The following is a 27,453-nucleotide window of genomic DNA, read 5'->3' as shown; positions in this document are numbered from 1 at the left end:
TTAATCGTAATGTCTACATTAATGCGTTTAATGCCACGTTAATGCGTTAACGCTGACAGTCCTAGAAAAAAGATTTTATTTTTTATAGTTTTTAAGTATTAACGAAATTTAATTGAGACAGTATTTTATGTTATTTCACTTTCAATCTGAAAAATGTTACGAAAGCCTTGAAATATCGTCTAATATGGCTGGTTTACAGCAGGTATGCATGGAAAATAGGACTGCTGCCATCAGCCTTCAGCAAGCTGTATAACTTAAACACAGTATCAGACTAAGTTAACACTTCATCTGCCTTTGTTTGAAAGTTCTCAGTCATCCAGGTCATGGTAATCCAAGGAGCTTGAAAATATGCAGTTCATCTGCATAATATCCTGCTGCTGTTATCAGTGTTTTTATGTAAAAACATAGGGGCTGTGTGGCCTGTCAGACCTTTTATTCATATCTTCGTCCTGTATTGCAGGTCGTCTTTTAGTCACAAAAGTGGGTGTAGATGTCTAACACTTGGTCGTGCTACAGATCGTGCGTTGAATGAAGTATTGAAGAGAAGAATCTGTGTCAAAAGTTTGTATAAGCTAATTATTCAAATGACTTGATGAACAGTTGCAGTCCTACAGCACTTATCTCTACGGACAAAGGACTCCTGACAAGTCCCAAGTCACATACTAATGGTTATTATCGACACTTCACATCAGGTGTTAATAGATTGGATCTTGTTCTTACCATTCAGTTGACTGCTCAGGACTTGCCTGACCCTCTGCAGGTACTTGGTGGTTGGCCTCTTTGTGGTTCCCATTTGCCTGTGGCATTCTCAGGTACTTGTAGTTTCTGTCCTCGATTGCTCCGTTCCGTAGTCAGTCTTGTTAATGATCTCACTGAGGGGGTTCAGACCTATGCAGAACAGGAGTGGAGACAGAGCGTCTACTTGGTAGATCCTGCACTTGATGGTAACCGGTGCTATGGGCTTGAAGCTGGCCTGTGATGTTGGCCACCACATCCCCATTGAGTTCTTGATGAAGGGTCCTGTTGATCTTCTACAATTCTAGGCATTCCAGGATCTAGGCATCGAGTCATAGGCATTCTTGTAGTCAATCCAGGCACTCTGGATTGTGCACTCACAGGTTGGTCAGCCTAGTCTTGCAGTGTTTTGCTCTTCTGGTATTCTTTCCAATTCCTTTCTGTGCACCCCTCATGTATTGAGCCATGTGCCCGTTGATCTTAGCCACTGATATGATGTCTGACAGGAGTTTCCATGTGGTATTGAAGCAGGTTATTGAGGCTGGTAATTGGATTCTGGGGGTCCTTGGGGATCAGGACCGTCTGGCCTTCCGTTAGCCATTCTGGGTGTCTCTCATTGACTAGCAGCTGGTTCATTTGTGCTGCCAGGCGCTTGTGGAGTGCAGTCGGCTTCTTCAGCCAGTAGGCATGAACCATGTTGGGCCTGGTGCTGTACAACTCTTCACATTGGAGACCCTTTCTTGGATGTCTGCCACTGTGATGATTGCTTGACCCTGTTCAGGGAGTTTGCTGTGGTCTTCTCTTAGATCAACTAGCCAGTGAGCATTGCAGTTCCATATGCTTCTAGTGTTGCTAAATCTCCAGCGTTGGTGGTGCTGTTCCCCTGCCATCAGACCTGATGGATTTGGCATGGAGTACTAGGACTGCTTTAGGAATATGCAGCTCGCAGCCTTTATATCAGTAACTGAAAGTGAATTTCTTCAATTGTGACTATTCACATTAGGTGATTGGATGAAACAGCACTCCATGCCTCTGTTGTTGTCTTGCTCTCTTTTGGATACTTTTTAAAATTTGTCATCTGTACTTTCACTTCCAATGTGGCTCCTTTGTTAATCTGGACATCTTAACAAAGATAAATGTGAGGCTGAATTGAAAAAAAAAAAGAATTGATTCCACCACATAAGAGTAATAATTAACCTCTTAGGCCCCAAGCCTAACTGATCTCCTACCTTTTGCCCCCGTATCAGGGGGCGTTGGGGCTTAAGACGTTAAATAAAACCAGATTAGCTATTTGTTAATATTTGCTACACTTTCTGCTACATTAAGCAAGATTTGTGTTCTATACACTTATAACCTTTAGGTTTATATAAGTGTATGTGAGGAGCGGGTGAAATCACTCAAATCCACAGATTTTAATCCCATCTGGTTTGATTGTAAGAATGTTAGATTTTGGAAATCTTGCTATTGGGTAAATTGATAAGTAATTGGGTGATTGGGAAAACCATTTGGGGATCCCAAAGCAAAACACAACTCTACAGCTCCTTTTGACTCAAGAGCAAAGGTGTGTGTTTCTTCACACTGACCATCACATGATTTTTCTCTCTTGTTCAGCCTGGTTGCGCTCAGATCTTACATGTTTTTGATGCAACACAGCTCCAGCTGACTGCCTTCACTATCTCACAGACTTCAGTCTATTACTCCCTGTTAGAAAATAGCCAGGTTACAGCTTCATTCTTATTGTAAAACTTGCCTTGCTATTAGTCATGGATGTTTTTTGACTTACTTTGTCCTTCTGGGCTAATTTGGATTTAATCTCTTATAATAAGAATACTCCCTGAATAACATATTCAGTGTCATATTTACTTAGCCTTTCGCAGTAATTTGTCAAACTACTTGAGGTAGTTGAACCGTGATTCTGTTGCACTCTTGTCTCTCTGTCTCTCAGAGATAATTTCTTTCTCTGCTGTCACCTAAGAGTGCAGGGGATTACCAAACCAGACAGTCGATATTTATAGGTGTGCACAGCTGCACCTCTGTATGTGTGCGTGCGTGTGTGCGTGTGTGTGTGCGTGTGTGTACAATTGCATAACAGTAACCACACAAGTGTCCAGACACTAAATCTCAGGGTGGCTGGAGCTCAGGAGGTAGAGCAGGTCATCCACTGATTGGAAGGTTGGTGGTGATCCCTGGCTGCTCCAGCATGCCAAAGTATCCTTGGGCAAGATAATGATCCCCAAATTGCTCTCTAATGCAGCCATTAAATGTGTATAAATGTTATATAGAAGGCACTGTTCACACTTCGATCTGTGACAGTTATAATGGGCTCTGATGTCATTCTTTTTGTTGTAATCTGATGCAGTTTATCTGGTTAAATGGTGGAGGAAGATGTTTTAGTTTGTCCATACGGGGATGGCGGATTGTCTCTGCTTGCCTATATGTAAAAGTCACCATACGGCACTGAGTTCTAGTAAATGTGTGATGATTATTAAGCCCTTAAAACTGTACACAAATGATGATGAATTGTGGTTTCCCACTCTGACCTGTTTTACACAAACGTGCTGACGATGGCTGTTTGAACAGAGGCTGATCTTCACACTGACTGGAATAACTGCACCTGTGATTTGTTCTTAGCCTGGGGAGAAATGCTTCACTTTGAGGACTGCCTGTTATGCGCTAACACATTTATCTTCTGCCTATTGTTTGCTGTATGCTGTCTGTTGTTTGCTCTGTAAATTGTGGCAGGATGCCACAATACGTCCCAGAAGATGCTGAGTTGTTGCTGCTAGCAGCTAAAACCAAGAATCTGTCAGCTGCTTTGCTATAAAAGGAAACTGGTCTGCCATTACTGTGTCATGTGTGGATCTGTCCTAGTTGTTGTTATTTTTGTGATTTTTTTGCATCCATTTAAGTTTTATAACATGTTTTGCACTGAAACAACCAAATGTTGGATTGGGGAATGTGCTCTGTATTTCATTCAGTCTTAAGCAGCGATTATACTTTCCACATCTGCAAGTCTGCTCGGGTCCCAGTGATGTAAATGGTGTCATCAGAAGGTTAGTGCAAGGTTCCATGTGGATATCCGGATGCCTGCCTATTTTTTGTGACTGCACAGACTCGTTTTAAAGAATTTACAATGCACCAACTACACTTGCTCCTCATGCAGCAGATGTCAAAGCAATATAACAGAATTGACTACCTGGCTGTTTGGTCTCCTAGTGTGCGTGTCTGTGTTCCCAACAGAGTTTAATGTAGGTTTTACTGATAGTCACATAATTAAAAACACCAAGAGGTCAGTATTAATCACATCGATCATCTTGTAACTTGTCAAGGGAGTGGATACATTAGGCACCAAAGTGGGATTGCATGAAGTCATAGGTCTTCTTGGATGTTTTTGATAGGCTGTGGTTGGTACAACCAAAAGAGTTCAAAGGAAGGAAAACAAAATCAAAGACCTGGCTCCTTCAGAAGAGCTATCATCGCACAGAATCCACACACAGTGCATCATAGTTTTTTTTTAATATAGTGATACTTAGCCTCTCATTAAATAAAGCTGTTACATCCTGTGAGGATGTGGGAGTGTGTGGGCGTGGTGTTGTTCTCGCCCTCTCCTCCTCCTTCTTTCTTGCCCCTCCCCTTGTTGTATCACTCAACTGAGCAGTGGTTTTGCTTAAGTGGGACTCCATTACTTGGTTTGGCCTGCCTGGTTTTTGCTAATAGCAGTGTTGCTGTCTTTTTCTGTTGAATCCTTATAGTTGTTTTCTTAGTTGAAGCGGTCACCATCTCTTTGGGTTGGCCTGTCTAATTTATCATTAAAGCAGCGTTGCTGTCTCTTTCTGTTGTTACTGCTTATGTGATTATTGGGTTAATTAATTATAATAAAGATTTATTTTGTGTTAAACACCTCTGCCTGGCGTCCCTTTCATTTCAGCCCAGATCCAACTGTTACTGTCCCCCACCCTCTTCGCCTAGCTTTCATGTGGGGAACGTAACAAAGTGGGGGCTCGTCCGGGATTTGAATGAAAGGAATTGAGAAAATTACAATTGTGAACAGGTGTTTGCGTGTTTTGGGTCATTTGACTAGCTGCTGCTCTCCCAGCTAGCACAGGGGAGTGTCTAGCTGAGCGTTTGCTCTTCCTTCGGGCACTCATTTTTTGTTTTGCCTTTGTTATTTTCGGAGCAAACCCGGGTGGGGATTAATTCTCTGTTGGGGGTAGGCTTTTCAGTGCCTTGGGCACTTGATGATTCGCCTTTAAAGTTGCCTCGAGCCTGGTAAGCTCCAGAAGCTAGGTGAAGCTAGATTCTGAGTAGGCAGGACTGGGGAGAGGGTTGGTAGAATTTGGTAGTTGGTAGTTAATGGTTGACTTGACATAACACATTTTATTTTGTCTGTTTTTGGTTGTGTAGTGAAGGTGTTGTGTGGCCCTTGAGTGGTTAGCTTGTGTTTTGTGTGAGTTTTCATGGCCACTTTTGATATTGCTGGGTTTACGGCAAAGCCATCGCTTTCCCTGCTGGATGTTGGTAGGAAGAGGGATCTGCATGAGGTGGCAACATATTACGGGATCAGTGTCTCCACTGGTCTACGCAAAGCGGAGCTGAAGGCCGCTCTGGTGTCTGGGCTGTTGGAGAGGGGGTGGTTGTAATGCAAGAACCCCCGAGCACACCCGGTCTGGCTGGACCAAGTGTAGCGCCTCATGTTCCATGCCAGGTCGTAGAACCACCAGTGTCTACACCTGTGGGTCAGGGGCCACCCGAGGGCGGGCCACTGACGCTGCCCCGTTTTGATCCACTCTCCACAGAGTCATCGGAGGGTTCTAAGCAGGATGCTAGGCTCAAAGTCCGTCTGGCTCGTCTCCAGCTGGAAAAGGAGGAGCATGAGAGAGAGTTCCAGCTGAAAAAGGAGTTAGAGCTTAGGCGTTTGGAGGCGGAGCTGGCTAGTGCTAGGGAGGTCGAGCTGAAGAAGGTGGAGGTGGAGGCGGAGACGAAGGTCAAGCTGCGACAGCTGGAACTCCAGCAGGCCTTCTCCCCTCCCGTGGTGGCCTTGCTGTCACAGATAGAGGTACAGTTTGATGTAGGCAGCAATAGTCATCTGGTTCCTGTGTTCCGTGACACTGAGGTGGAGATTTATTGTGAATCATTTAAGCGGATAGTGACAGCCTTGCGTTGGCCACGGGATGTGTGGGCCATCCTGCTGCAGCTCAAGCTGGTGGGCAAGGCACAGGAAGTTTGTTCCTCATTGTCCGCTGAGTGCAGTTTGGATTACGACAACCTGAAAAGTGCTATCCTGTTAGCCTACAAACTAGTCCCCGAAGATTATAGGCAGCAATTTCGGGGGTTGAAAAAGCTGCAGGGTCAATCCTTCCTGGATTTTGCGAGGGAAAAGAGTGTCCTCTTTGACCGATGGTGTATGGCCTGTAAAGCTGCAGACCTAGTTTCAGTACGGGAGTTAATTCTCACTGAGGAATTTAAAAACCGCATCGCCGAGCGGATGGCAGTATATCTGAACGAACAGAAAGTCTCCACATTGCAGCAGGCCGCGACACTGGCTGACGAGTTCGCACTCGTCCATAAAGCCAGTATCGTTAAGCATGAGCGACGTGGCACCCTAGCAAAGGCTAGCGGTGCTAGTGGTGAGCAAGACACAAGGGGAAAGGTACCTGTGCCTCGTCCCAGGTCAGACCGGAAATGTTTTTACTGTTTCAAATCTGGCCATTTAATAGCGGACTGCGAGGCCTACAGGCGAAGGCAACCAGCCTCAACCACCACATAAGACAAAAGGGATGGTGCTGATTAAAGTTGCTTCCCCTGTTAACCAACCCCTTAGCACTGAGACTCCTGATGAATGTTTTAAACCCTTCATTTTTAAAGGAGCAGTGTCGCTCTCTGGTGAGCCTAAAGATGAGTGTACTGTGATCATCTTACGCAACACAGGTGGCTCACAGTCCCTCATACTGGCCAGTGCACTTGCCGTTGATGAAAAGACTGCCAGTGGCACTGACGTTATTGTGAGAGGCGCCTGTGCCTGCCCCCCTCCATCGAATTTGGGTGCGGAGTGACCTAGTATTCTTTCTGTGGCTGTGTGTCCTTGCTTCCCGATTGATGGCGTTGATTTTATAATGGGCAATGACATTGCCAGCGGGAAGGTTTATCCTACCCCAGAGGTGACGAAGACTTCTGACCTAAGGCCTTTGTCAGATGCTTTAAGCCGGCAGCACCCAGATGTATTTCCTGTAGGTGTTCTTACCCAGTCACACGCCCATCGGCAGAAGAAGTGGTTGACTTGTCAGAGTCAGTGGTTGGCTCTATTTTGGAAAAGGATGTGATGCCCTGCAAGGAGGAGGCGGGTCCTGATGCCAAGGAACTGGCTCAAGAGGTGGCTGAGCCTGCTCCTGAACCCGCAGCCCCCCTCTCCTCACACAGGGAGGCCCTTATTATCGCTCAGAAAGAGGTCCCGTCATTAGCCAAATGTTTTGTCGCCGTAGATGAGAGTGATGGTCCGACAGGAGACAGGAAGCAGACATTTTTTGTTTGTGATGGATTGTTAATGCGCAGGTGGACCTCAAAGCCTGGGGAGGACTGGAGTGTAGTCCAACAGATAGTGGTCCCGGCTAGTTTGCGTCAGCATGTGCTACAATTAGCCCATGATCATTCATGGTCAGGACATTTGGGGATAACTAAAACATATGACCGTATTTTGCAGAACTTCTTCTGGCCGGCAATGAAGGCAGATGTTGCAAGTATTGTAATACCTGTCACACGTGTCAACTAGTGGGAAAACCAAACCAAAAAGTGTCCCCCGCCCCACTATGTCCAAAACCTGCCGTTGGTGAGCCATTGGAACATTTTTTGGTGGATTGTGTTGGTCCGTTCCCAAGAACACGGGCAGGTAATCATTTTTATTGACCATAATGTGCTTGTCCACAAGGTTCCCCGAAGCGATACCTCTGTGGAGGATCACCACTGCAAACATTACTAATGCGCTAATCAATTTTTTTACCACCTTTGGTCTCCCAAAAACAGTGCAAACAGACCAGGGAACTAACTTCTTATCCCGAGAATTTAAACGGACTTTTATCTGCCTTGGCATTTCTCATTCTGTGTCCAGTGCTTACCACCCAGAGTTGCAGGGTGCACTTGAGCGTTGGCACCAAACACTTAAGGCCATGCTGAAAAAGTACTGCCATGACACTGGCAGGAGTTGGGATGAAGGTGTCCCCTTTGTGCTGTTTGCAATACGCGATGCCAAGCAGGAGTCCTTGGGGTTCAGCCCAGCTAACCTTGTGTTCGGCTGCGAGGTGCGGGGCCCACTAAAGGTGTTGAAAGAGGGGTTCCTTAGCGGGGGTGTTCCAAAAACTGACGATCGATGGCAACATGCTACCTCACTAGCAAAAGAGGCCCTGTGTACATCCCAGGCAAGCATGAAGAAGTGGTTTGACAGGAAGGCTGTGAAAGGACATTTTCAGCCTGGAGACAAAGTCCTAGTGTTGCTACCGTTGCTCGGTTCTGCCCTTTCGGCTCATTTTGCGGGACCGTATGTTATCGTGAGGAAGGTGTCTGAGACAGATTATGTCCTCAGTACCCCAGAACACAGGAGGAAAACTCGCCTATGCCACATTAACATGTTGAAACCCTACCATGATAGGGAAACCCATGAGACTGTTGCCAGCGCAGCAACCCCCAGTTCTGTCTCTGATGCCGTGCTGAGCATAGAGACCAGTGCTGACGACGATCTGCGTATGCTTTCTGAAAGACAACAGTGTGGGCGGTTGGCGAATTCAGCCAAGTCTGATGGCACCCCACGTTTCAGCACCGACTACCGGAAGGTGAATGCAGTGACAGTCTCCGATTCTTTTCCACTTACATGTATGGAGGATTGCATTGACAATATAGGTCCTGCCAGATACATTTCCAAACTGGACCTTCTCAAAGGGTATTGGCAGGTGCCTTTGACCCCCAGAGCCTCCGACATTTCCGCATTTGTCACACCCGACCATTTCATGCAGTACACCGTGATGGCGTTTGGCATGAAAAATGCTCCGGCCACATTTCAGTGTTTAATGCAGCTGGTGTTGGGGGATGTGTCTCGGTGTAATGTGTACTTTGATGATGTAGTGATATACACGGACGCGTGGGAAGAGCATGTGGCCATTCTACAATCAGTGTTTCAGCGATTGACCGAAGCCTCGTTAACTCTAAATCTCGCTAAGTGCGAGTTTGCCAAAGCGACAGTCACCTACCTTTGTTGTGCAGATTGTTGTGCTTTCATGGATCCGTATAAACTGTATGGGTGCAGCACAGGTAAGTTGTGTTTAGTAACAGACTGAGTGAAATTCTTACTCACCAAAAGAAACTTCTTGGATGGTCAGTGCCACACACAAACTATAGTATTAGATAATCCATTACAAATGCTAAAGGCTCTAATAGTGCACAAACAGTAAATAGGTCACTTTTAACTTAATTATCCATGTATGATCTGAAACATTGGATTCCCAATATGTGTTCTTTTTATAATTTACACAGATGGCTGCAGGTCTTTTCAAGAGTGCAGTTTTCTGGTGATAGTGCACTGGTGTGTTTCCTTCAGAGTTCAGTCTGATCATGGTGGCGCCTTGTCTTCATTTACCAAATGGGGTGGTGATGCTTTTCTCAACCTTAATTTGGCTAAAACGAAATAATTACTTAGTGACTGATTTCTGGTAAGCCAAAAGTCATTATGACACAATGAAAAATTCCTAGGCTTAGTATGGGGGTTGCTGTAGCTCAGGAGGTCCTCTACTGATCGGAAGGTTGGTGGATTCAATCCCCATCGGAGCATGAATGTGTATGAAAGCACTTAAAGCATAGAAGAAAGTGCTTGTGTGAATGTGGCATGTTGTCTAAAGTGCTTTGAGTGCTCTGGCAGAGTAGAAAAGCGCTATGTAAGAATCAGTCCATTTAATTTATGGGAACAGTTTTTGAGTCAGTCAGTGGTTAAACAAGGACAACGAAGAATTTACTTGTTGCACAAGTGAAACTATTTAAGTGTTTCTAAAAAATATATACATTTTTAACATTTGTTTATTCAAAGCTTTTCAACATTTTCTTTCATATGCTGGTTTAGTGCATTGTCTGAAGGATAGAAACAGTCCTAACAGCAGGTTAAAAGACCTTTTTATTACTTGTCAACCTGAACATGTTCTCTCAAGTGAATTTATTTCATTGCCTTCGGGTCATGTTACCATGCACCCTTTAGAAAAACAAAACACTACTAAATTCTTTCACACCTTCATCTATTAAGGTGTTAAATGTCAGTAGTAGCACTTTGTTCTTATTTTCATTTTGGACTGTCAAACTAAATTGCCTATTGTGGCATAAATAGTTATTTTAATCTTTTTTTTTTTTTTGCACGTATTCAGACTTTATTGTTCCATTGAGGCACAAACTCCTATAAAATATTGGTTTTAATTTTGACACCACCACCAAGTTTTAAAGCTGTAGATTGTTACTGTAACCCTGCCACCTCTGTCACCACCGAAAGTAATCAACCAAACTCTACATGTCAATATTGTTCTGTTTACTCATTTGCTATTCAAATCATGCTTGTCTGAGCTTACAGAGGGAATAACAAATGGCCAATGAAGGTGTTGTGGTTGTTGACATTATCAAAAATCCAGGTGTTTGCATGGAGCCTCATGTACACCTGCTCTCCTGCAGCCAGCTGCAGAGTCATGCTATTGGTGGCTGTCTCATGGCGATTTCCAGCAGCATGGTTGTACACTGTCACAATCTGCTCTCCATTCTTCATCAGTCGCAGCCCCATCGATCTAGTTGATAAATTATGACCAGAGAAGCTGAAGTAATAAACTCCTCTGACCGGAGCAGTAAAAATACCTGTTCCAGGGTTGTAAGAGCCTGAGTTAAAATAGTAGTGTTGTAAGTCAGTGTGATCTCTGCACTTATTGGTCCAGTATCTCCAACATTGCCGGTAGACGCTCCAAATGCCACACGGCTGCCTTGGATTGATGATTTCAGATCTGCCAGCTGCCAGCTAAAGTAAAAATGAACACAGGGAGGCTCTTAAGCAAAAGTTACACAGAGTTTACACAGAGTTCTCACGCACGTGCACGTGCACGTGCACGCGCCTGCTGCCCAAACCACTGTAGCTCACAGCTGTGGCAAAATGGGGAAGTGGAAGGGCTATTATTTTAATCTAATAAGTGCTCCATTATGAATTTTCTGCTCTCTAAACTTTAAACTTTAATCCCTTCTTTTTAGGGATTCATATATTTAAGGACAAAAATTGTACCTAGTTTTTTCTTTAGGTCAGAAGGAAGCAGTTGCAGGTATTAGTAAAGTCCACCCACCTACACCTCTGTGGGATCAAACTAGTACATGTCCAGTTTTAGATTTGCTGTAATCCTTTCAGTTCTATCACAAATTAATACCAAGTCGTATCATAATAAAGATAATTTAAAAACTGCCAAGTTCTAATGGTTTTCATTATCAACAGACCTCTAGTTTGTCAAATTTCAACGAGATCCTGCCATCCCATTACATGTAAATTATACATGTGTATCAGGTGTACGCATTAACTTACACCATAACTGGAACCCCATTTGAACGCCACACTGCAACCTTCTACATAACCTGACGTGCACCTCCCGAGAAATGTAACTACATGTCCGGTCGACACATAGCACAACTCCCAAAGTCTAAAGCAAGCTTCAGCGATGTCTCTTTGTTATGTTTGTACTTGAGTGTTCGGTCTACAAAAGTAAAGAAAATCCGTCCTACTGTGAAAAGAGCAGCGGATTCAGAGCAGGTTGAGGTGATATACCTGTGGGGCTCCTCTCCTGTCCGACTGCAACACTTCATAGTCAAAATCCTCTATGACCACAAAGCAACTTGGTGAGTAAGTTTGAACTAGAAGAAGGGACTAATACTAGCAGTTTGTCTAATCTTACTTTTGTACAGGGGCTGCTGATGGGCCTGGGGCATATTCTCCCGTGATAACCTCCCCAACGTGTGTAACTTTGGCCCAGAACGTAATGAATTTCATCCTTAGCTGGGCTCGTACCTATGACCAGGAAGTCAGTGTACAGCTTATAGACACTGGTCCAAATGTCATTTGTTTGTCTGTGTTTCTAGTGTGTGAGACATAACCAACATGCCACGTGAAGGAGACACTGACAGACCCTAATCGGTCAGTGTCTCTTTCAAGATACAGACTTGGGAGATGACCTGAAATTGCACCTGTGCCACACCCTATGCAGAAATGGTGTGCACTGGCACTGCTTTGGGATATTGCGTCCATCCACCAGCACTAATGCAAAACGATAGCCCCGTGCCAATGCATTCAAAAGGCACCTCCATTGATCAGCACGATGGGTCGACCATGTCGAGCAGCCTCCCCTGACACTGAGACATGTTTTAGCAGCAAAAGAGAAACCTTTATTCTGAAAGAGTAGTAGTTCAAATAGCACCAGAAAAAGCCCATAAGTACAAAATACCCAAGGAATGGCAATCAGGAACACCATATGACACCACACCACTGAACTCAGGGTTTAAATAGATACAGAGAGTAATCAGGTAGATGGGACACCATGGTGATTATTACAGGTGAAAATAATCAAGACAACGAGACAGGGTAATTTAAACTACAGACTACAGAAGTACCTACATACAGACAGGTATATGTGGCAACTTAACACAGAAATACTGGTAGCTGGTTAAAGTACCAAACCTAAATAGATTTCCAAAAAGGCAACAAAACCAAAGGCTAAGCACCACCAAAGAATAAACTGGGAATATCATACACCAAGTAGGAAACTCTTCCCCAGTGTACTTTTCATCCTGTCTACCTCCCCTCACCCACAGCCTGTTGCAGTTTTTTCTTCCCACTGTTACCAAATGCTTGCTCAGTTGTAGTTGGGGGTTTTCCGAGTATTATTGTTTGGTCTTTACCTTACAATATAAAGCAGCTTGAGTTGGGACTATATAGATAAAATTTAATTGAAATTCCAAATACAGAAAGATTCAGAATTCAGAAGAAACTCAAAACCCTGGAAGGTATTTAACCCTTTAAAGCCGGTCAGAGCAGCACGCTCTGTTTTGCGTAACTATTTTTAAATCCCGGTAGCTCTGCAACCACGTGAGCTAGAGCAATAATTTTTTTTGCATATGAAGCCGGAGGAGTTGTACTTACATCTTATGCCATCAGCTTGTCCTCGGTCACAGTTTCCTTCCACATATAACTTTGCAAAAACTGCATAAAAAGCACTTGCAGCAACAAAAACATAATATTCCAGAAACACGCTTTGCCGATCCGATCAGCTGTTCGTAACACTTCCTACGTTGGAATAGACATCAGCGCAAACTTTTGCATGTCCACCATTACCTGCCCAAAACCGGAAGTGACATCATTTTCGCGGAAATGTAGTTTTTTACCATCAGGGCCTCATGAGCCTATACTGGTGTTGTTAAAAGTTATCTTTGACTTTATGACTTTCTGTGTCGTTTCTGGGATGTTTAGGACTCATATTGCACTGCTGGAAATAGTTTATTTTGATGCATATGCTGCTTTTTTGCAAATTTGCATTATAATATTTATTTTCGTTTTTCCTGCAGTATATAAAAATTGGTGTATTTCAAAAATAAAACTATGAAGACACTCAAAATAAATTTCCTGTGGTGGGAAACTATTTTGTGCAACTTTTTTGTATTTACAGTTTTGAGGGATAAGCCTCTTAAATTTCTCTAACTAGAAATATATGTTAAAAAAACAAAAACGATTTTCAATTTTTTTGTATTTATTGCATTTTTTTGCAATTTATGTCATTACTATGCACTTAATGCAGACATATCATTAAAATTTAGGCTGTAATGGTTGTATTGATGTATAGCAACTTGAAATGCTCCCAAAAATGGCTCCACAGCATGTAAAAATATAATATAAGCTCTGGCGGACTTGGTTCTATGGTAGGTCTTAAAGGGTTAAAAGCACCAGTCTAAACTAAAAATAAGCTAGACTTAAATAACTAGGAACACTATTTTAACTCAGCCCAAAATCCACATAAGAACACTGGCCTTAAACCTCAGAGACGAAACCCAGGGGTCATGACACCGAGGGTTTTGTCTCTGGCAGCAGCAATATGTCACAAATGAAGAAACAGCCTTCCTGGGAAAAAAGCTGGTGTTTTGCTCAGAGACACACTTGGTGGTGTCTGTCAGAGCTGAGTAGGTCTCAAAGTAAGAGTGATGGTAGTAACATCATGTCGTCTTTGTACTGTAATTTAATATAACACAGAATTTTGTGCTCCATTATTTAGTGCTGACAAGCCCTTTGAGAAATGCACACAAAGACGCAGGAGCACATACTTTACTGCCAAATACTTTGTTCAACCTTTTTTAATATATATTTTTTAGCATGCCCCAGCTTGTTCGGATCTAAATTGGGCTCTGAATGTTGTTGTTGTGATCATGTTGAAACTCATGGGAGTGCTGCGTGTGTGTGACTGCTTACCAGTACGAGTGTTGACAGGTCAGTGAATTGAGGATTAGGTATGTGAAATGATAACAATGCAGTGGAAGGTATTCAGAACACGAATGTATTCCAGAGCACTGGTGCGTGGGGAGACGGTGCATATTAACAAAGCCCAGGATCTGCAGGAACATAATTACCAGTTTGTAAGGGGAAATGGTTATTAAGGAACGTCATATGGAGAACAGCCGGTGTATGCTGCAGAAGCTTATAGAGCTGCGTGATACAGATATTTGTGCTTTCTGCTTTAAAATGTCTGCAGTGATGAGCTGATGTGTTAGCACACAGGCACAGTGCAGTTGGCTCATGAAAGGTAAGAAAGGGAATAAACTGGCTCACCACTCCTACCACATCAAATCAGTGTAATTTAGCTGGATCGCTCTAGGTGGGCATGGAAGTGAGAATAAACACACTGCAGGGCAGCCTTCGGGCTTTCACACTTTATTTAATGTTTAATATATATTTAATATAAGCGTTTGATATTTTGAGTCATGCTGATTATCTGTGTCATCAGCATGACTCAGTATAATTCCCACACTTCACAGACGTAGGCGTTCCTTTTTTTTTTTTTTTGCTTTATCTGCTGTTTTTTAGTAACTTATAAATCTTTCTGATAATTGTGTTTTCAAAAAAGGGTAACAGAACAAAAACAATGTTTTGGGGTGTTTCCAGCATGAAAATGTTTTTTTGACAGCACACACTGAACTGCAGGAGAACTACAGATTCAAACAAGTTGGTAAGGTTTCCTGGAGCGATTTCTAAACAAGTGCAGATTCCAAGCTCATCAGCTGAAACAACTGTATGTAAATACAAGTTATTTGGATGTGTCACCACTCTGAGGTCTGGAAGATAATCCAAAATGTTTCCCTTAGATGAGGAAATTGGTTAGGATGTTCAGGATGTTATTCAACTAAAATTACAAGACAATGCTTAAAAGCGACGTTCATGCCAGGAAAGAAGCAGATTGTAATGAACTCCTAATTCTGCCGAGAACAGTTTCTGACATGCAGCCAGAATTATGCTGGGAGCTTGTTGAAGGATACCAAAAACCTCTGGTCAATGTGCCAAACATTCACATTGACCAGATGTTTAGCCAAATATTACTGGAAGTGTAAATAAGTTTCTTTGAATAGTTTTGACCCTGTGTAGATCAGAGATAATCCCCAAAAAATCAGAATAAATTCAATTATTCCAAAAAAGGAACAGTTCAGAGACATCAGTGAAATCCAAAATTAGCATGATGTTCATGCATGTAAAGTTATGTTATTGTTTTCACATCTTTGTTTCATCCTAAGAAGGTATAAAGGTGTGTGGTAAACACCAATGACTGTGTACCAAATACTATGGCGATTTCCATACAGTTCAAAATATTAACCATTAACAAAAGAAAATTGGGTCCTTCTGGTTGTCAGCTATGCTAAAAAACAAATGTATAGGGATATCTCTGTGTTTGACGGAGACATTTTCAGTTTAACATCTGCATCACACCCCAGACATTACCGTCTAGTATGGAGCAGCTGATTTACTGAAGCAGCAAAACATACTGCACCGCTACATGTTTAAAGAAGACCACATTTGTGAGTCATAAGTGCAAACCTTTATCATTCAGTATATTGTGTTTAGCTTTGTTGAATGTCGCAGAGAAGACCATCAAATGTGAACATTCTGACCCTCTAACCACAATCACATAATCCAGATGGTAAACATCAGATGTCAGTCACTCTTTGTCATTATTAGAACAAACTTCTAACAGTTATTTTGAAAGAAAATAAAGTTGCACAAATACATAGCAGTACCATTGTGCTTAACACAGTTATTTAACCCTTTAAGACCTACCATAGAACCAAGTCCGCCAGAGCTTATATTATATGTTTACATGCTGTGGAGCCATTTTTGGGAGCATTTCAAGTTGCTATATATCAATACAACCATTACAGCCCAAATTTTAATAATATGTCTGCATTAAGTGCATAGTAATTACATAAATTGCAAAAAAGTGCAATAAACTACAAAAAAATTGAAAATCGTTTTTGTTTTTTTAACATATATTTCTAGTTAGAGAAATTTAAGAGGCTTATCCCTCAAAACTGTAAATACAAAAAAGTTGCACAAAATAGTTTCCCACCACAGGAAATTTATTTTGAGTGTCTTCATAGTTTTATTTTTGAAATACACCAATTTTTATATACTGCAGGAAAAACAAAAATAAATATTATAATGCAAATTTGCAAAAAAGCAGCATATGCATCAAAATAAACTATTTCCAGCAGTGCAATATGAGTCCTAAGCATCCCAGAAACAACACAGAAAGTCAGAAAGTCAAAGATAACTTTTAAAAACACCAGTATAGGCTCATAAGGCCCTGATGGTAAAATTTCCGCAAAATGATGTCACTTCCGGTTTCGGTCAGGTAATGGCGGACATGCGAAAGTTTGCTCTGACCTCTATTCCAACATAGGAAGTGTTACAAACAGCTGATCGGATCAGCAAAAGTGTTTCTGGAATATTATGTTTTTGTTGCTGCAAGTGCTTTTTATGCAGCTTTTGCAAAGCTACATGTGGAAGGAAACTGTGACCGAGGACAAGCTGATGGCATAAGATGTAAGTACAACTCCTCCGGTTTCATATGCAAAAAAAATTATTGCGCTAGCTCACGTGGTTGCAGAGCTACCGGGATTTAAAAATAGTTACGCAAAACAGAGCGTGCCCGCTCCGACCGGCTTTAAAGGGTTAAACAACTATCTAAAACTTAGAGTATTGTCAAGTCATTGCATCGCTATACTATACTGACATAAACATCCAGTCACTTGGCTTAAAGAATCTGTTCTGCAGAGCTGTACCAAAAGCCTGTATTTAACATTCTAATACCATTTTAGAGGCTGGCATTATGTGGCCAACTGTGACGGCACAGTGTTTTTAATATGGTGTGATTCATTTCTCTTATTGGCTCTTATGGCTTCTTCTCCATAGCAATTGTGACTGAGGCTTGTAGTTGGCGTAGTATTAAAAAACCTTAAGAATAGTGTTTAAGAAAACAATTATCTGGATATATGTAAAGCTCATGAGAAGCTTTACATATATCCAGATAGATTATCTTCTCATGAAGATAATCTATGACTTCTATAAATGATCCATGTTCAGTGAGTTCATTTGGGAACACTTAAAATGTTAACACATAATTCTGAAATTCTGTTTAATCTAGAGGACTTTTTTATTGCTCTACCCCATGAAGCTTGTGTGTAGAGAGGACAACATAAACAGAGTGTGATATATTGAAACAACAAACACATAGTCAGTCCTGAACAAAGTATTTACTCAATTGCTATACTAAACAGATTTCAGGCACTTCCACACTTGACGTTTCAAACTTAGCCTTGTTTTTATTTTCAGTTAAGGTTTGAGCTCATGACCAAATCAGACTTGTTTTTAATAGGACTGCAATGCCAAAAAGAAAACACATTATTGGTGAGATTTAATGCACAGCCTTAAATATCTGCAGCATTAAAATGCAACATCATACTTATGCAGTCTTTCTGTATGAAGAAGCCGCATAACTCAGGGGCTAGGTATGTGGTAAGAGTATCCAGGCAGTTCCTGGACGATGCAGGAATTGATACCACTTACTGACGTTCACCTGACCTAAATCCAATGGAATACCTCTGAGACATTATGATTCATCCATCTGACTGTCAGGTTGTACGTCAGACTGTCGAAGACCTCACTAATGTCCTGGTCCAAATCAGGAACGACATCAGCTGTTGTCTGAGCATTGGGAGCATCCCTCAACTAGCCTGCTGGATATTTTTTTTACTTTGATTCTTGGGGTGTCCTTGAATTCATCCCTCTGTAGGTTGATATTTTTAATTTTCATCAAACAATGTGGCATCCTTTCATTCCTTATACATTACCCAGTACATATCAGTATAGATATCCAGCATGATTGTTTTTCCCTGTTGATTTGATGTGTTTTTAAAGTGTTCCTTTAATTTTTTAGCCAGTGAATACATTTCAAGAACACACATTCACTTACTCGTATATATGTGCATCGTTGTTTACTATTATAGTCTACGTAGAACCCACACTGGTTGCTGTTGCTCACCCTTCGGTCTGTTGGGGTATGTGTGTCCAAAGAGAAGTGTCACTGATCCACATAAGATACTGGAAAGAAAAACCTACTTTCATATGAATCATGTGTGTTTGAGTGCTACACCACACAGAAACAAACACACATTTGAAGACCTAAATTTAGAATAACTTATTATCTAATTCATTGCTGTTTCGATTGATATTTATAAAGGGATAATAGTTCAATTACACAATTACACAATATCACACAATTAAGATTCCTCTTGCTTCTATTGATAATGGGAAAGATAACCATCTTGTTATAGAAAGTGAAAAGAAAGACATGGAGAAAATCCTAATGAATCTTTGCAGGGCAACACTGTCTGAATAACTAACAATATTACAGCGCCAGTTGCTTTTTCAAAAGCCTAAAATGAAAATACTGGGTGCTGGGAGGAGGTTGGATCTATTGGCCAGGTGGCCAATAGTTTGGGCAAGTATGTGCTTGTTACAGTGTGAAGGAACCTGCAGGATGTCTGATTTTTAAAAATTTCTGCCCTTAAAATCCTTGGTTTCTAACAAACCAGGGCAATGATGGCTACTGGAACAGTAACTGTCAGTTTTCTGGGAGAAATTTAATTGTGCTGATCTCTTCCAGAATAATGAGAACCACAAATAAAAATAAATGATTTTTTTTACAGTGTTGGGATGGTTACGTTATCCTAGTCTACAAAGAAAATTTAATATCCCTCTGTAAATCACTGCCTTATCATGGTGGAGGGGTTTGTGTGTCCCAGGGATCCCAGGGGCTATGTTGTCACGGGGCTTTTGCCCCCTGGTAGGATCACCCAGTGCAAACTGGTCATGGGTGAGGGACCAGAGAAAGAGCGATTCAAAAGACCCCTGTGAGTAGAACATCGAGGGAGGAGTTGACCCTTCCCGGGATAGGGTTACTGGGGCCCTGCCCTGGAGCCAGGCTCAAGGAGGGTGCCCAAGGGTGAGCGTCTGGTAGCCGGGCCTTAGTCCATGGATCCTGGCCAGGCCCACCTAAAAAAGGGACATGGGCCTATCCTCCTTTGGGCCCACCACCCACATGAGGTGCTGTAGGGGTTGGATCCAATGTGTGTTGGCCCTGGTGACTACTAAAACTAGTGATTGGGACATGGAATAACACCTCTCTGGTGGGGAAGGAGCCTGAGTTAGTGCGTGAGGTTGAGAGGTACCAGTAAGATATAGTCAGGCTCACCCCAACACATGGCTTGGGCTCTGGAACCAGTTTCCTGGAGAGGAGCTGGACTGTCTCAGTCTGGAGTTGCCTTTGGTGAGAGGCAGTGGGTTGGTTGGGAATCTGAACCCAAGTGGTGTTTTGTTTTTTGACTTCTGTGCAAACCACAGTTTGTCCATAACAAACATCATGTTTGAACATAAGGGTGTCTATAACTGCACGTGGCACCAGGACACCCTAGGCTGCAGGTTGATGCAGGTTGATGATCAATTTTATAATCATACCCCCAGAATTACAGCCAAATGTTCTGGACACTTGGGTGAAGAGAGGGGCTGATCACCACCTGGTGATGAATTGGATCAGATAGTGGGGGAGGATGCTGGACAGACCTGGTGCACCTAAACATATGGTGAGGGTGCACTGAGAATGCCTGGCAGAGGCCCCGGTCCACAAGATTTCAACTCACACCTCTGGCAGAGATTCAGCAGCTTTCTGAGGGAGACTGGGGACAGTGAGTCCAAATGGGCCATGTTTAGCACCTCCATTGCCGAAGTCGCTGCACTGAGCTGTAGATACACGGTGGTTGGTGCCTGTCGTTGTGTGTGTCATTGATATCCCCGAACCAGACGGTGGACACAAGAGGTGAAGGGAGCCACCGGGCTGAAGAACAAGTCCTTTTGGGCTTGGTTAGCCTGTGGGACTTTGGAGGCAGCTGATACGTACCAACTGAGCGGAACATGACTAAGGCAGTGGCTAAAACAAAAACACAGGTGTGGGAGGAGTTCAGAGAGGCCATAGAAAAAGATTCTGGCAAACCGTCAGGCGACTCAGGAGGGGAAAGCAGTGCTCTGCCTGCACTGTGTAGAGCACTACTTCTGCACTGTGGCTGCTGGGTGGCCTAGTCCGCTCGTTTCTAGGTGGGTGACATGATTGCCCCTGAGGTGGTCCTCCTTGGGCTCTCGTGTTCTGGGGGGCCTCTGGATGGCTAGGACCTGGATCTCCTCCATGCCTACTTTATGTCCTGGGTGGCAGGGCTATAGCTCCCCACACCCACTATTATACATTTACATGGAAACCTTATAAACACAAACACAGGTTTGCACACAGGTGTAAATACAGATGTTCACAGAGGTGTCTGGACAGGTACTACCAGACACACTCTAGCTTGGTTGGCTGCTGCCAGTGTTCTAGCACTGCAGTTATCACTTTTTTGGATACATTTTCGTCATACCAATCGTCTCCCCATGTCTGTCTGCTCTCCCTGTTTTCTGTCTCGTTGTTTTCTGGTCATCCTGTTTGTTCTGTCAAGCTTATAGGTCTTAGTCCTGGTCTCAGTGTTCGTTACTTCCTGTGCTCATTTTGAGAGTCCTTCGTCTCATGTGTCATGTTAAGCTTTGCTCTGTCAGTTCTGTTCAAGATTTTTCTTACTTTAGCTTTTTAAGTGCATCTTGTCAGCTGATTGGAGTATTTAATGTGATGTCTCTGAGGGTGGTATGTAGTTTACAGCAAGAAAATGAATTTTCACACCAAGTCACGACTTGGCTATCTTAAACTTATTTTCTGAGGACCCCTGTTGGTGTGTACTTTGTGTACATATACAGAAGGGTGAACATTTATCTCAGTGCGGCGTTGTGAGGCTGATATTTTTCGCTTAAAAATCAACAAAACACAACAACAACCTAATTGATCACAGTTGTTCGAAAACATTATATGTATTTCCGACTGCGACCTTCACCAAAACAAAAAAGGTGATCTAGACCACGGCGGCAGTGATCACTAAGATGCTTGGCTACAAGATGAACAGCCACAAGGAGCAATACCCTCCATGGAGAAGGAGAATAGAGGCCAAGACCCAGGTAGCACTCAGGGAAGTTAGCCAACTATCAGATAACTATCAGCAAGCTGTCCATATCTGAGGCATTGGAAACTGCCAAGCAAAGACTTGCAGCCTTGGCTAGTTGCTTGAAGAGGTATACCAGAGAGACAGAAGGCAGGAGATTAAACCAGCTGTTCTCCACAGAACCATCCAAGGTGTACTCTCAGTATCAGTAGACCAATATGACATCAACCCCACCAAGGCTGGAAAAGGAGCAAGGTTGAAATGGATACGCGTCCTAGGGTGGTTCAGAATGATTAAGATCCTAAGCTAAGATCCTATGGGACTTCCAGATACAAACAGACAAACTGGTGATGGCTAACCAACCAGGAATAGCAGTGGTGGGCAAGCATAGGAAGATGGCCGTAGTGGTAGATGAAGCTATACCAAATGACAGCAGCATCAGGAAGAAGGTCACGGGAAGCTAGAAGTACCAAACGCTGAGAGAAGAGCTCCAGAAGATGTGGAGGGTGAAGGCAACAGTGCTCCCAGTGGTCAGTGCAGTGATCCAAGCTGAACGAAGAAGATCCCAGGAACAACGTCTGATATCTCTGTCCAGAAGAGCGTAGTCCTAGCAAAGATACAATTTGCTAGACTTGGAAACAGGGGTGAGCTAAAAGAGGCAGCTTAATTGCTGTTACAAAGGAACTGGGAAATTGCCTGGATGCAGACTGGACACAAAGGGAACAAACATGAACAGACCAGAAATCAAGAACAATAAATAACCAACAAGTAATATAATCAGGAACTATTACATGTTAGCTTATACTTAAATAGATAACTAGTCCGAAAACTCAAAAACTGGGTCAAAAAACAGGACAATGACACAATGGGTAAAGAGAAAGAAACTTAGTTGCATGGCATTATTGCAACCATGGAAAAGAAATTAAAATACACGATTCTCACAGTTGTATCTATTTTATGTGGCTGTTCTTTGAGTGATCATGAGTAACTCGCTAGCAGGCATTCCACAAAGGAAGAGGTGGGATTTAAATGGTCCCGACTAGCCATTCATTCTGCTAAACACATGGCCAGTTGCTGCAGGCTCTTTCTTTCTTTACAGTGGATGAATTGCTTAATGCAGATTAATAGAAGAAAATGGAAGGAAAGGGACAATGATTAATATTTCTCATGTTTGGTTCTGTGCCCCTTTCATTTTCCTGTGGTTGTTTCATTGTCTGCAATTAAAGGAACACTTTAGAAAGACGAACCCATCAATGGAGTCTTTTTTCTCAGTCTCACTAAAGTTCTCCAGCTTCCTTTGCTGTCTCACTTCTCAAGATTCAGAGAAAATGCTAACAGTCAGTAAAGTGCAGATATTCAGTTAGTTCTGGCAGCTTTAGCATGCACAGGAAACTCTCTCCAATCCTTGCCTTTGCCCTCTGGCATCCGTGTTCACTGGCATTAGTATTTCACTGCTTCTGCACTTGCAATGATATGCATGCACAGAGTACTGATTCCAAGTATTCTTGCCATGATGTTTATTCCTCCTCTCTGTCTGTAATAAATGAATGTATCTGGGAAATGTTGAAATAACTCAGTCACCAGTCTTTTCACATGTAGGTGGTGCTATAATACTGCAAAGCAGGTCACCTCATTATGCCACCTTTGCTAACCTTTTTCGCACCAATCAAAGCCAGCTTAAATATGCAACAGTGCCTCTTCTTCCTGTCTCAGTACCATTCACACAGAAAGATGAGGACTCAAAGCACAACAGTCCTGCACGAGGGCTGCTGTTAAGCAACCACCACAGTGGTACGTTGGTGACCTGAACAGCTTTGTTGACCTAGTGGGTGAATGTGTGTGTGAATGGGTGGATGACTGACTATACGAATACATTTACATCTAAATGTTTGTATTGTCACAAAGGGGCAGGTTTGCAAATATAACAGCTAGTATTGTGGACTACTCTCATTTATGATTGTGCTGTTGCTGGTCCTTTTTCCCTGTTGTGGAGCCGACAAACGTCATAACAAGAACTTCTTTGTAGTAAAGTGATACAGAATGTCGAAAACAGTGTTGTTTTTGCTTCATATTCTTTCTAACTGACTTTGCTGTGGGTTATTTTCCTTGTCCAGCCAAACATTTACAGTAAAAAAGCACTATGTAAGTAGCAGTCCATTTTAGCCAACTAGAATCGTATCTGTAGAGCATTATTGCGACTGGGATGTTCTGTTGGCTTTTTCAAGGAATGCATGCAAGTGCATCTCCATAGTCTCTGCATTGATTAAACTCTCACAATACCTCACTATGCTTAAGCAACAGGGCACCAGCACTGAATATTATATATCATAAAAATTTAAGAGTGGAACTGTATAAAATGTAGATACTCAATCTCATGTATAATAATCAAGCCTGATAAAAAAATGCTGTTTTAGGTCAGCGTGCTTTGAAAACACAGGAACTGTGACCAGGTTTTGAAGGCTGCTTCGTAAAACAATATGGAACCCAAATTCCAACTAAAGAACCCATAAAGGGCAATCCGACTTTACAGACTGGAATTACTATTTATTTTTTAAAGAAAGAAAAAAACCCACTCAGCCCTGAGTAGTCTAACACTGCTCCGAAGGTAGTGCACTTTTCTGTGTGGTAATTACCTTTGATCGTCAGAGAGTGCAATGTAGCACATGGAACAATGAACATGTTGACCTTCAAACAGTTTTAAGATAGCAGACTGTTACATTTGAAGTGTCTTTTTGGAACGCTCCAACATTTTAACAACCATTTATTTCTGGGTGTCCCTGTAAGAGATTGGATGAGTATGTTTAAAAAATGTGAAAAGAAAATGCAGGTACAAAAGGTGAGCTGCATATTTCAAGTCTTCCATTTTCAGATAAGGTTCATGCTGTAATACAATGTTTAGCAAATATAAAAACAAGAATTTGCAATAACTGAATGTAGAATAGAATAGAATAGAATTTGTTTAATCCCTTGGGGAGGTCCCCTCAGGGAAATTATGATTCCAGCCAATACCGGTTCACATCAAATACAGATAAGAAAAAATGCAGAGCAGGTACAAATAATAGTAATAATTAAAGGAATGTGTGAAGCTGATTAAAGAGGCTGATTTAAGCAGATACGTAAACTCTGAAAATGTGATGATTTCCAGTTTTCTGTTTGGATTATTGGAGTTCTGGTAGAATGGCATATATAAGACCTTAGTGACTCCACAACAACGACTTTGCAGCTGATCAAACACACAAACCCACACATGTGCAATAAGACTAAGTGCAATACTCTTTTTCTGACAAAGGCGTATATAGCATTTGTATTCTATTTTTGTCTTATTGTATATAGTATTTTATTTTATTCTATTCTATTCTGTACAGTTGTGTACAGTATCCTGAGGGGCGATCGTGGCTCAAGAGTTAGGAGTTTGCCTTGTAATCGGAAGGTTGCCGGTTCGATCCCCGGCTTGGACAGTCTCGGTCATTGTGTCCTTGGGCAAGACACTTCACCCGTTGCCTACTGGTGGTGGTCAGAGGGCCCGGTGGTGCCAGTGTCCGGCAGCCTCGCCTCTGTCAGTGCGCCCCAGGGTGGCTGTGGCTACAATGTAGCTGCCATCACCAGTCTGGATGTGTGAAGCACTTTGGGGTCCTTAGGGACTAGTAAGGCGCTATACAAATACAGGCCATTTACCATTGTTCTTATTCTATTCCAGTCTTCTCAAATTTTTGCTATATAACTTTGCACTGTCCACTTTCTGCTGTAACAAAACAAATTTAAAGGTTATCTTATCTCATCTCATCTCATCTTGGATCGCTCTCTGGTGACACAGTTGTTGGTCAAAACAGACACACTGCCAGTATTTTGCTTGATTTTTCAGTCACTGAGGTTGCAGTTTTGTTAAAGTACTGTAATCTTTCCTTTCTGTGTACCTTCTTATCAGCATATTCCACACATAGTGACAGACCCAGCATTTTGAGGTTATTGTCTTTTTGTGAATTCTGAAGTCTTCTGTGTCTAAAATGTTTTAGTTTTCTATTAGTTTTAAGTTATTCTTTGCTTTGCGTCCATGTTTAGTTATTTTTATTTCCATGTTGTCTTTCCTTCCAGTTTACACGTCTTCTCCCTGGGCTATGTTTCATGTCTTCCCTGTCTGTCATGTGTATCCATATATGCTTCTTCGCCCATTGTTGCCTCTTTCTCATGACCCTGTGGTTAAGTTTCCTCTCTCCCTCTGTAGCTCCCTCTCTTGGTCTCTTGTGTCAAGCTCTGGTTCTCAATTCTCAATTCAAGTCCACACGTTCTGCCAGTGCAGACTCTGACACATAGTCCAGTCAAGATATGCATGAACTAGTTTTCAGCACCACTCTGAGACAGGATGTTTCTAATTTAGTGATTTTATAATACAAATGGAAGAAATAGAAGAAACAGTTTTAATATGACCTCAGGTCATTGGTTTAATATGGACCCAATGAAGAGAAGCCAGTTTAGGAGAATATGCTCTCTCTCTCAGTACTTTAATTAAAGCATTCAGGGAGTTTTTACGACGTCCTGATAATAACGAATTACCACAATCGAGCCTAGAAGTAATAAATGCATGAACTAGTTTTTCAGCGTCACTCTGAGACAGGATGCTTCTCATTTAAGAGATACTGCTCAAATTAAAGACATATTTGTTTAATATGTGTGTTGAAGGACATGTCCTGGTCAGAAAGGACTCCAAGATTCCTCACAGCGTTACAGAAGGTCAAAGTCAAGCCTGGAAATTAGAGGTCATTGTGCTCTTTATGCCTTTAAGACATTCCTGCCTAATTGGTGTGTGTTATCTAGCTTAGAGAAAGTTGGGTGTCATCAGCAGTGTAAATGTATGCTATGTCTTCTAATGATGCTGCCTAGGGGAAGCATGTATAATGTAAACAGAATTGGTCCTAGCACTGAACCCTGTGGAACTCCATAATTAACCTCAGTGTGTGAAGAGGACTCTCCATTTACATGCACAAACTGGAGTCTATTAGATAGATATGATACAAACCACTGCAGTGCAATACCTGTAATACCTACAGCATGTTCTAATCGCTCTAACAGGATATTATGGTCAACAGTATCGAACGCTGCACTGAGGTCTAGCAGGACAAGCACAGAGATGAGTCCACTGTCAGAGGCCATAAGAAGATCATTTGTAACCTTCACTAAAGCTGTTTCTGTGCTGTGATGAACTCTGAAACCTGACTGAAACTCTTCAAATAAACCATTCCTCTGCAGATGATCTGTTAGCTGTTTGACAACTACTCTTTCAAGGATGTTTGATATAAAGGAAGGTTGGAGATTGGCCTATAATTAGCTAAGACTGCTGGGTCTAGAGATGACTTTTTGAGTAAAGGTTTAACTGCAGCCAGCTTGAAGGCCTGTGGTACATAGCTGATTATTAGAGATAGGTTGATCATATTTAGAACTAAAGCAATAATTACTGGTAGGACTTCTTAGAGCAGTCTATTAGGAATGGGGTCTAAAAGACATGTTGATGGTTGGAAGGATATAATTCCTGATGTTAACTCAGAAAGTCTAAATAACTATCAATAATCAGTGAGTCCTAAACACCAGGCATATGTGGAGTGGTTAAAGGTTATAACAGACTACAAGGGGAAGGGCTACAGCATGGAGGGGGAGACGGCTTCTCTACCTGAGGAGCTGAACACTTTCTAAGCCTTCTTTGAGAGGCCAAAGCAGCAAGCCAGTGCTTCTGTCAGAGGAGCACAGCTGTCCTTTTCAGATCCCTCAGGCAGACGCCTGTAAGTACTTCTAAAAAGTAAACACAGAGAAAGCTCCTGGATTAGACAGGTTGTGCGCTCACGCACTGGCAGATGTTGTCACAGACATTTTCAACCTCTCCCTGCTTTTGTCTGTTGTCCCCTCATCCTTCAAGAGGACCACCATCATCCCCAAAACGATGACACATAATGTGAATTTCCTCAATGACTGTTGCCCACAGGCACTCACCTCCATTGTTATGAAGTGCGTTGAGAGTATAGTCAAAGCTCACATCACATCTTCACTGCCTGCTACACTTGATCCTTTTCAGTTTGAGGCCTG

The 27,453-nt window shown here is 42.3% G+C and overlaps 2 protein-coding genes and 1 pseudogene across 9 annotated transcripts in view; 2 read left to right on the top strand and 1 right to left on the bottom strand.

Moving 5' to 3' along the window:
* The window catches only part of cemip (cell migration inducing hyaluronidase 1), a 193,816-nt gene that overhangs the window by 11,710 nt on the left and 154,653 nt on the right, over positions 1-27,453 (top strand). The gene's annotated exons all lie outside the window — the stretch shown is intronic.
* On the top strand, positions 1,987-13,880 carry LOC146525187 (uncharacterized). 4 transcript variants are annotated; one of them, XM_085165351.1, is made up of 2 exons: positions 1,987-5,569; positions 5,600-13,880. In XM_085165351.1, the coding sequence occupies exon 2, from the start codon at positions 7,641-7,643 to the stop codon at positions 9,054-9,056; it is 1,416 nt and encodes a 471-aa protein (XP_085021477.1). In that variant the 5' UTR covers positions 1,987-5,569; positions 5,600-7,640; the 3' UTR covers positions 9,057-13,880. The 4 variants fall into 3 exon arrangements, 2 of the variants coding, with proteins under 2 accessions (XP_085021477.1, XP_085021488.1); XR_014874929.1 differs by having other exon boundaries at positions 1,987-10,592; positions 12,398-13,880; XR_014874925.1 differs by having other exon boundaries at positions 1,987-11,550; positions 12,204-13,880.
* On the bottom strand, positions 10,102-11,709 carry LOC146525188 (complement C1q-like protein 2; annotated as a pseudogene).

This window comes from Neolamprologus multifasciatus, chromosome 1 (assembly GCF_963576455.1).
Source record: "Neolamprologus multifasciatus chromosome 1, fNeoMul1.2, whole genome shotgun sequence".
Taxonomy (NCBI): Eukaryota; Metazoa; Chordata; class Actinopteri; order Cichliformes; family Cichlidae; genus Neolamprologus; species Neolamprologus multifasciatus.
Note: the sequence above shows the minus strand (reverse complement) of the source record. Positions and strands in the feature narration are given on the sequence as shown.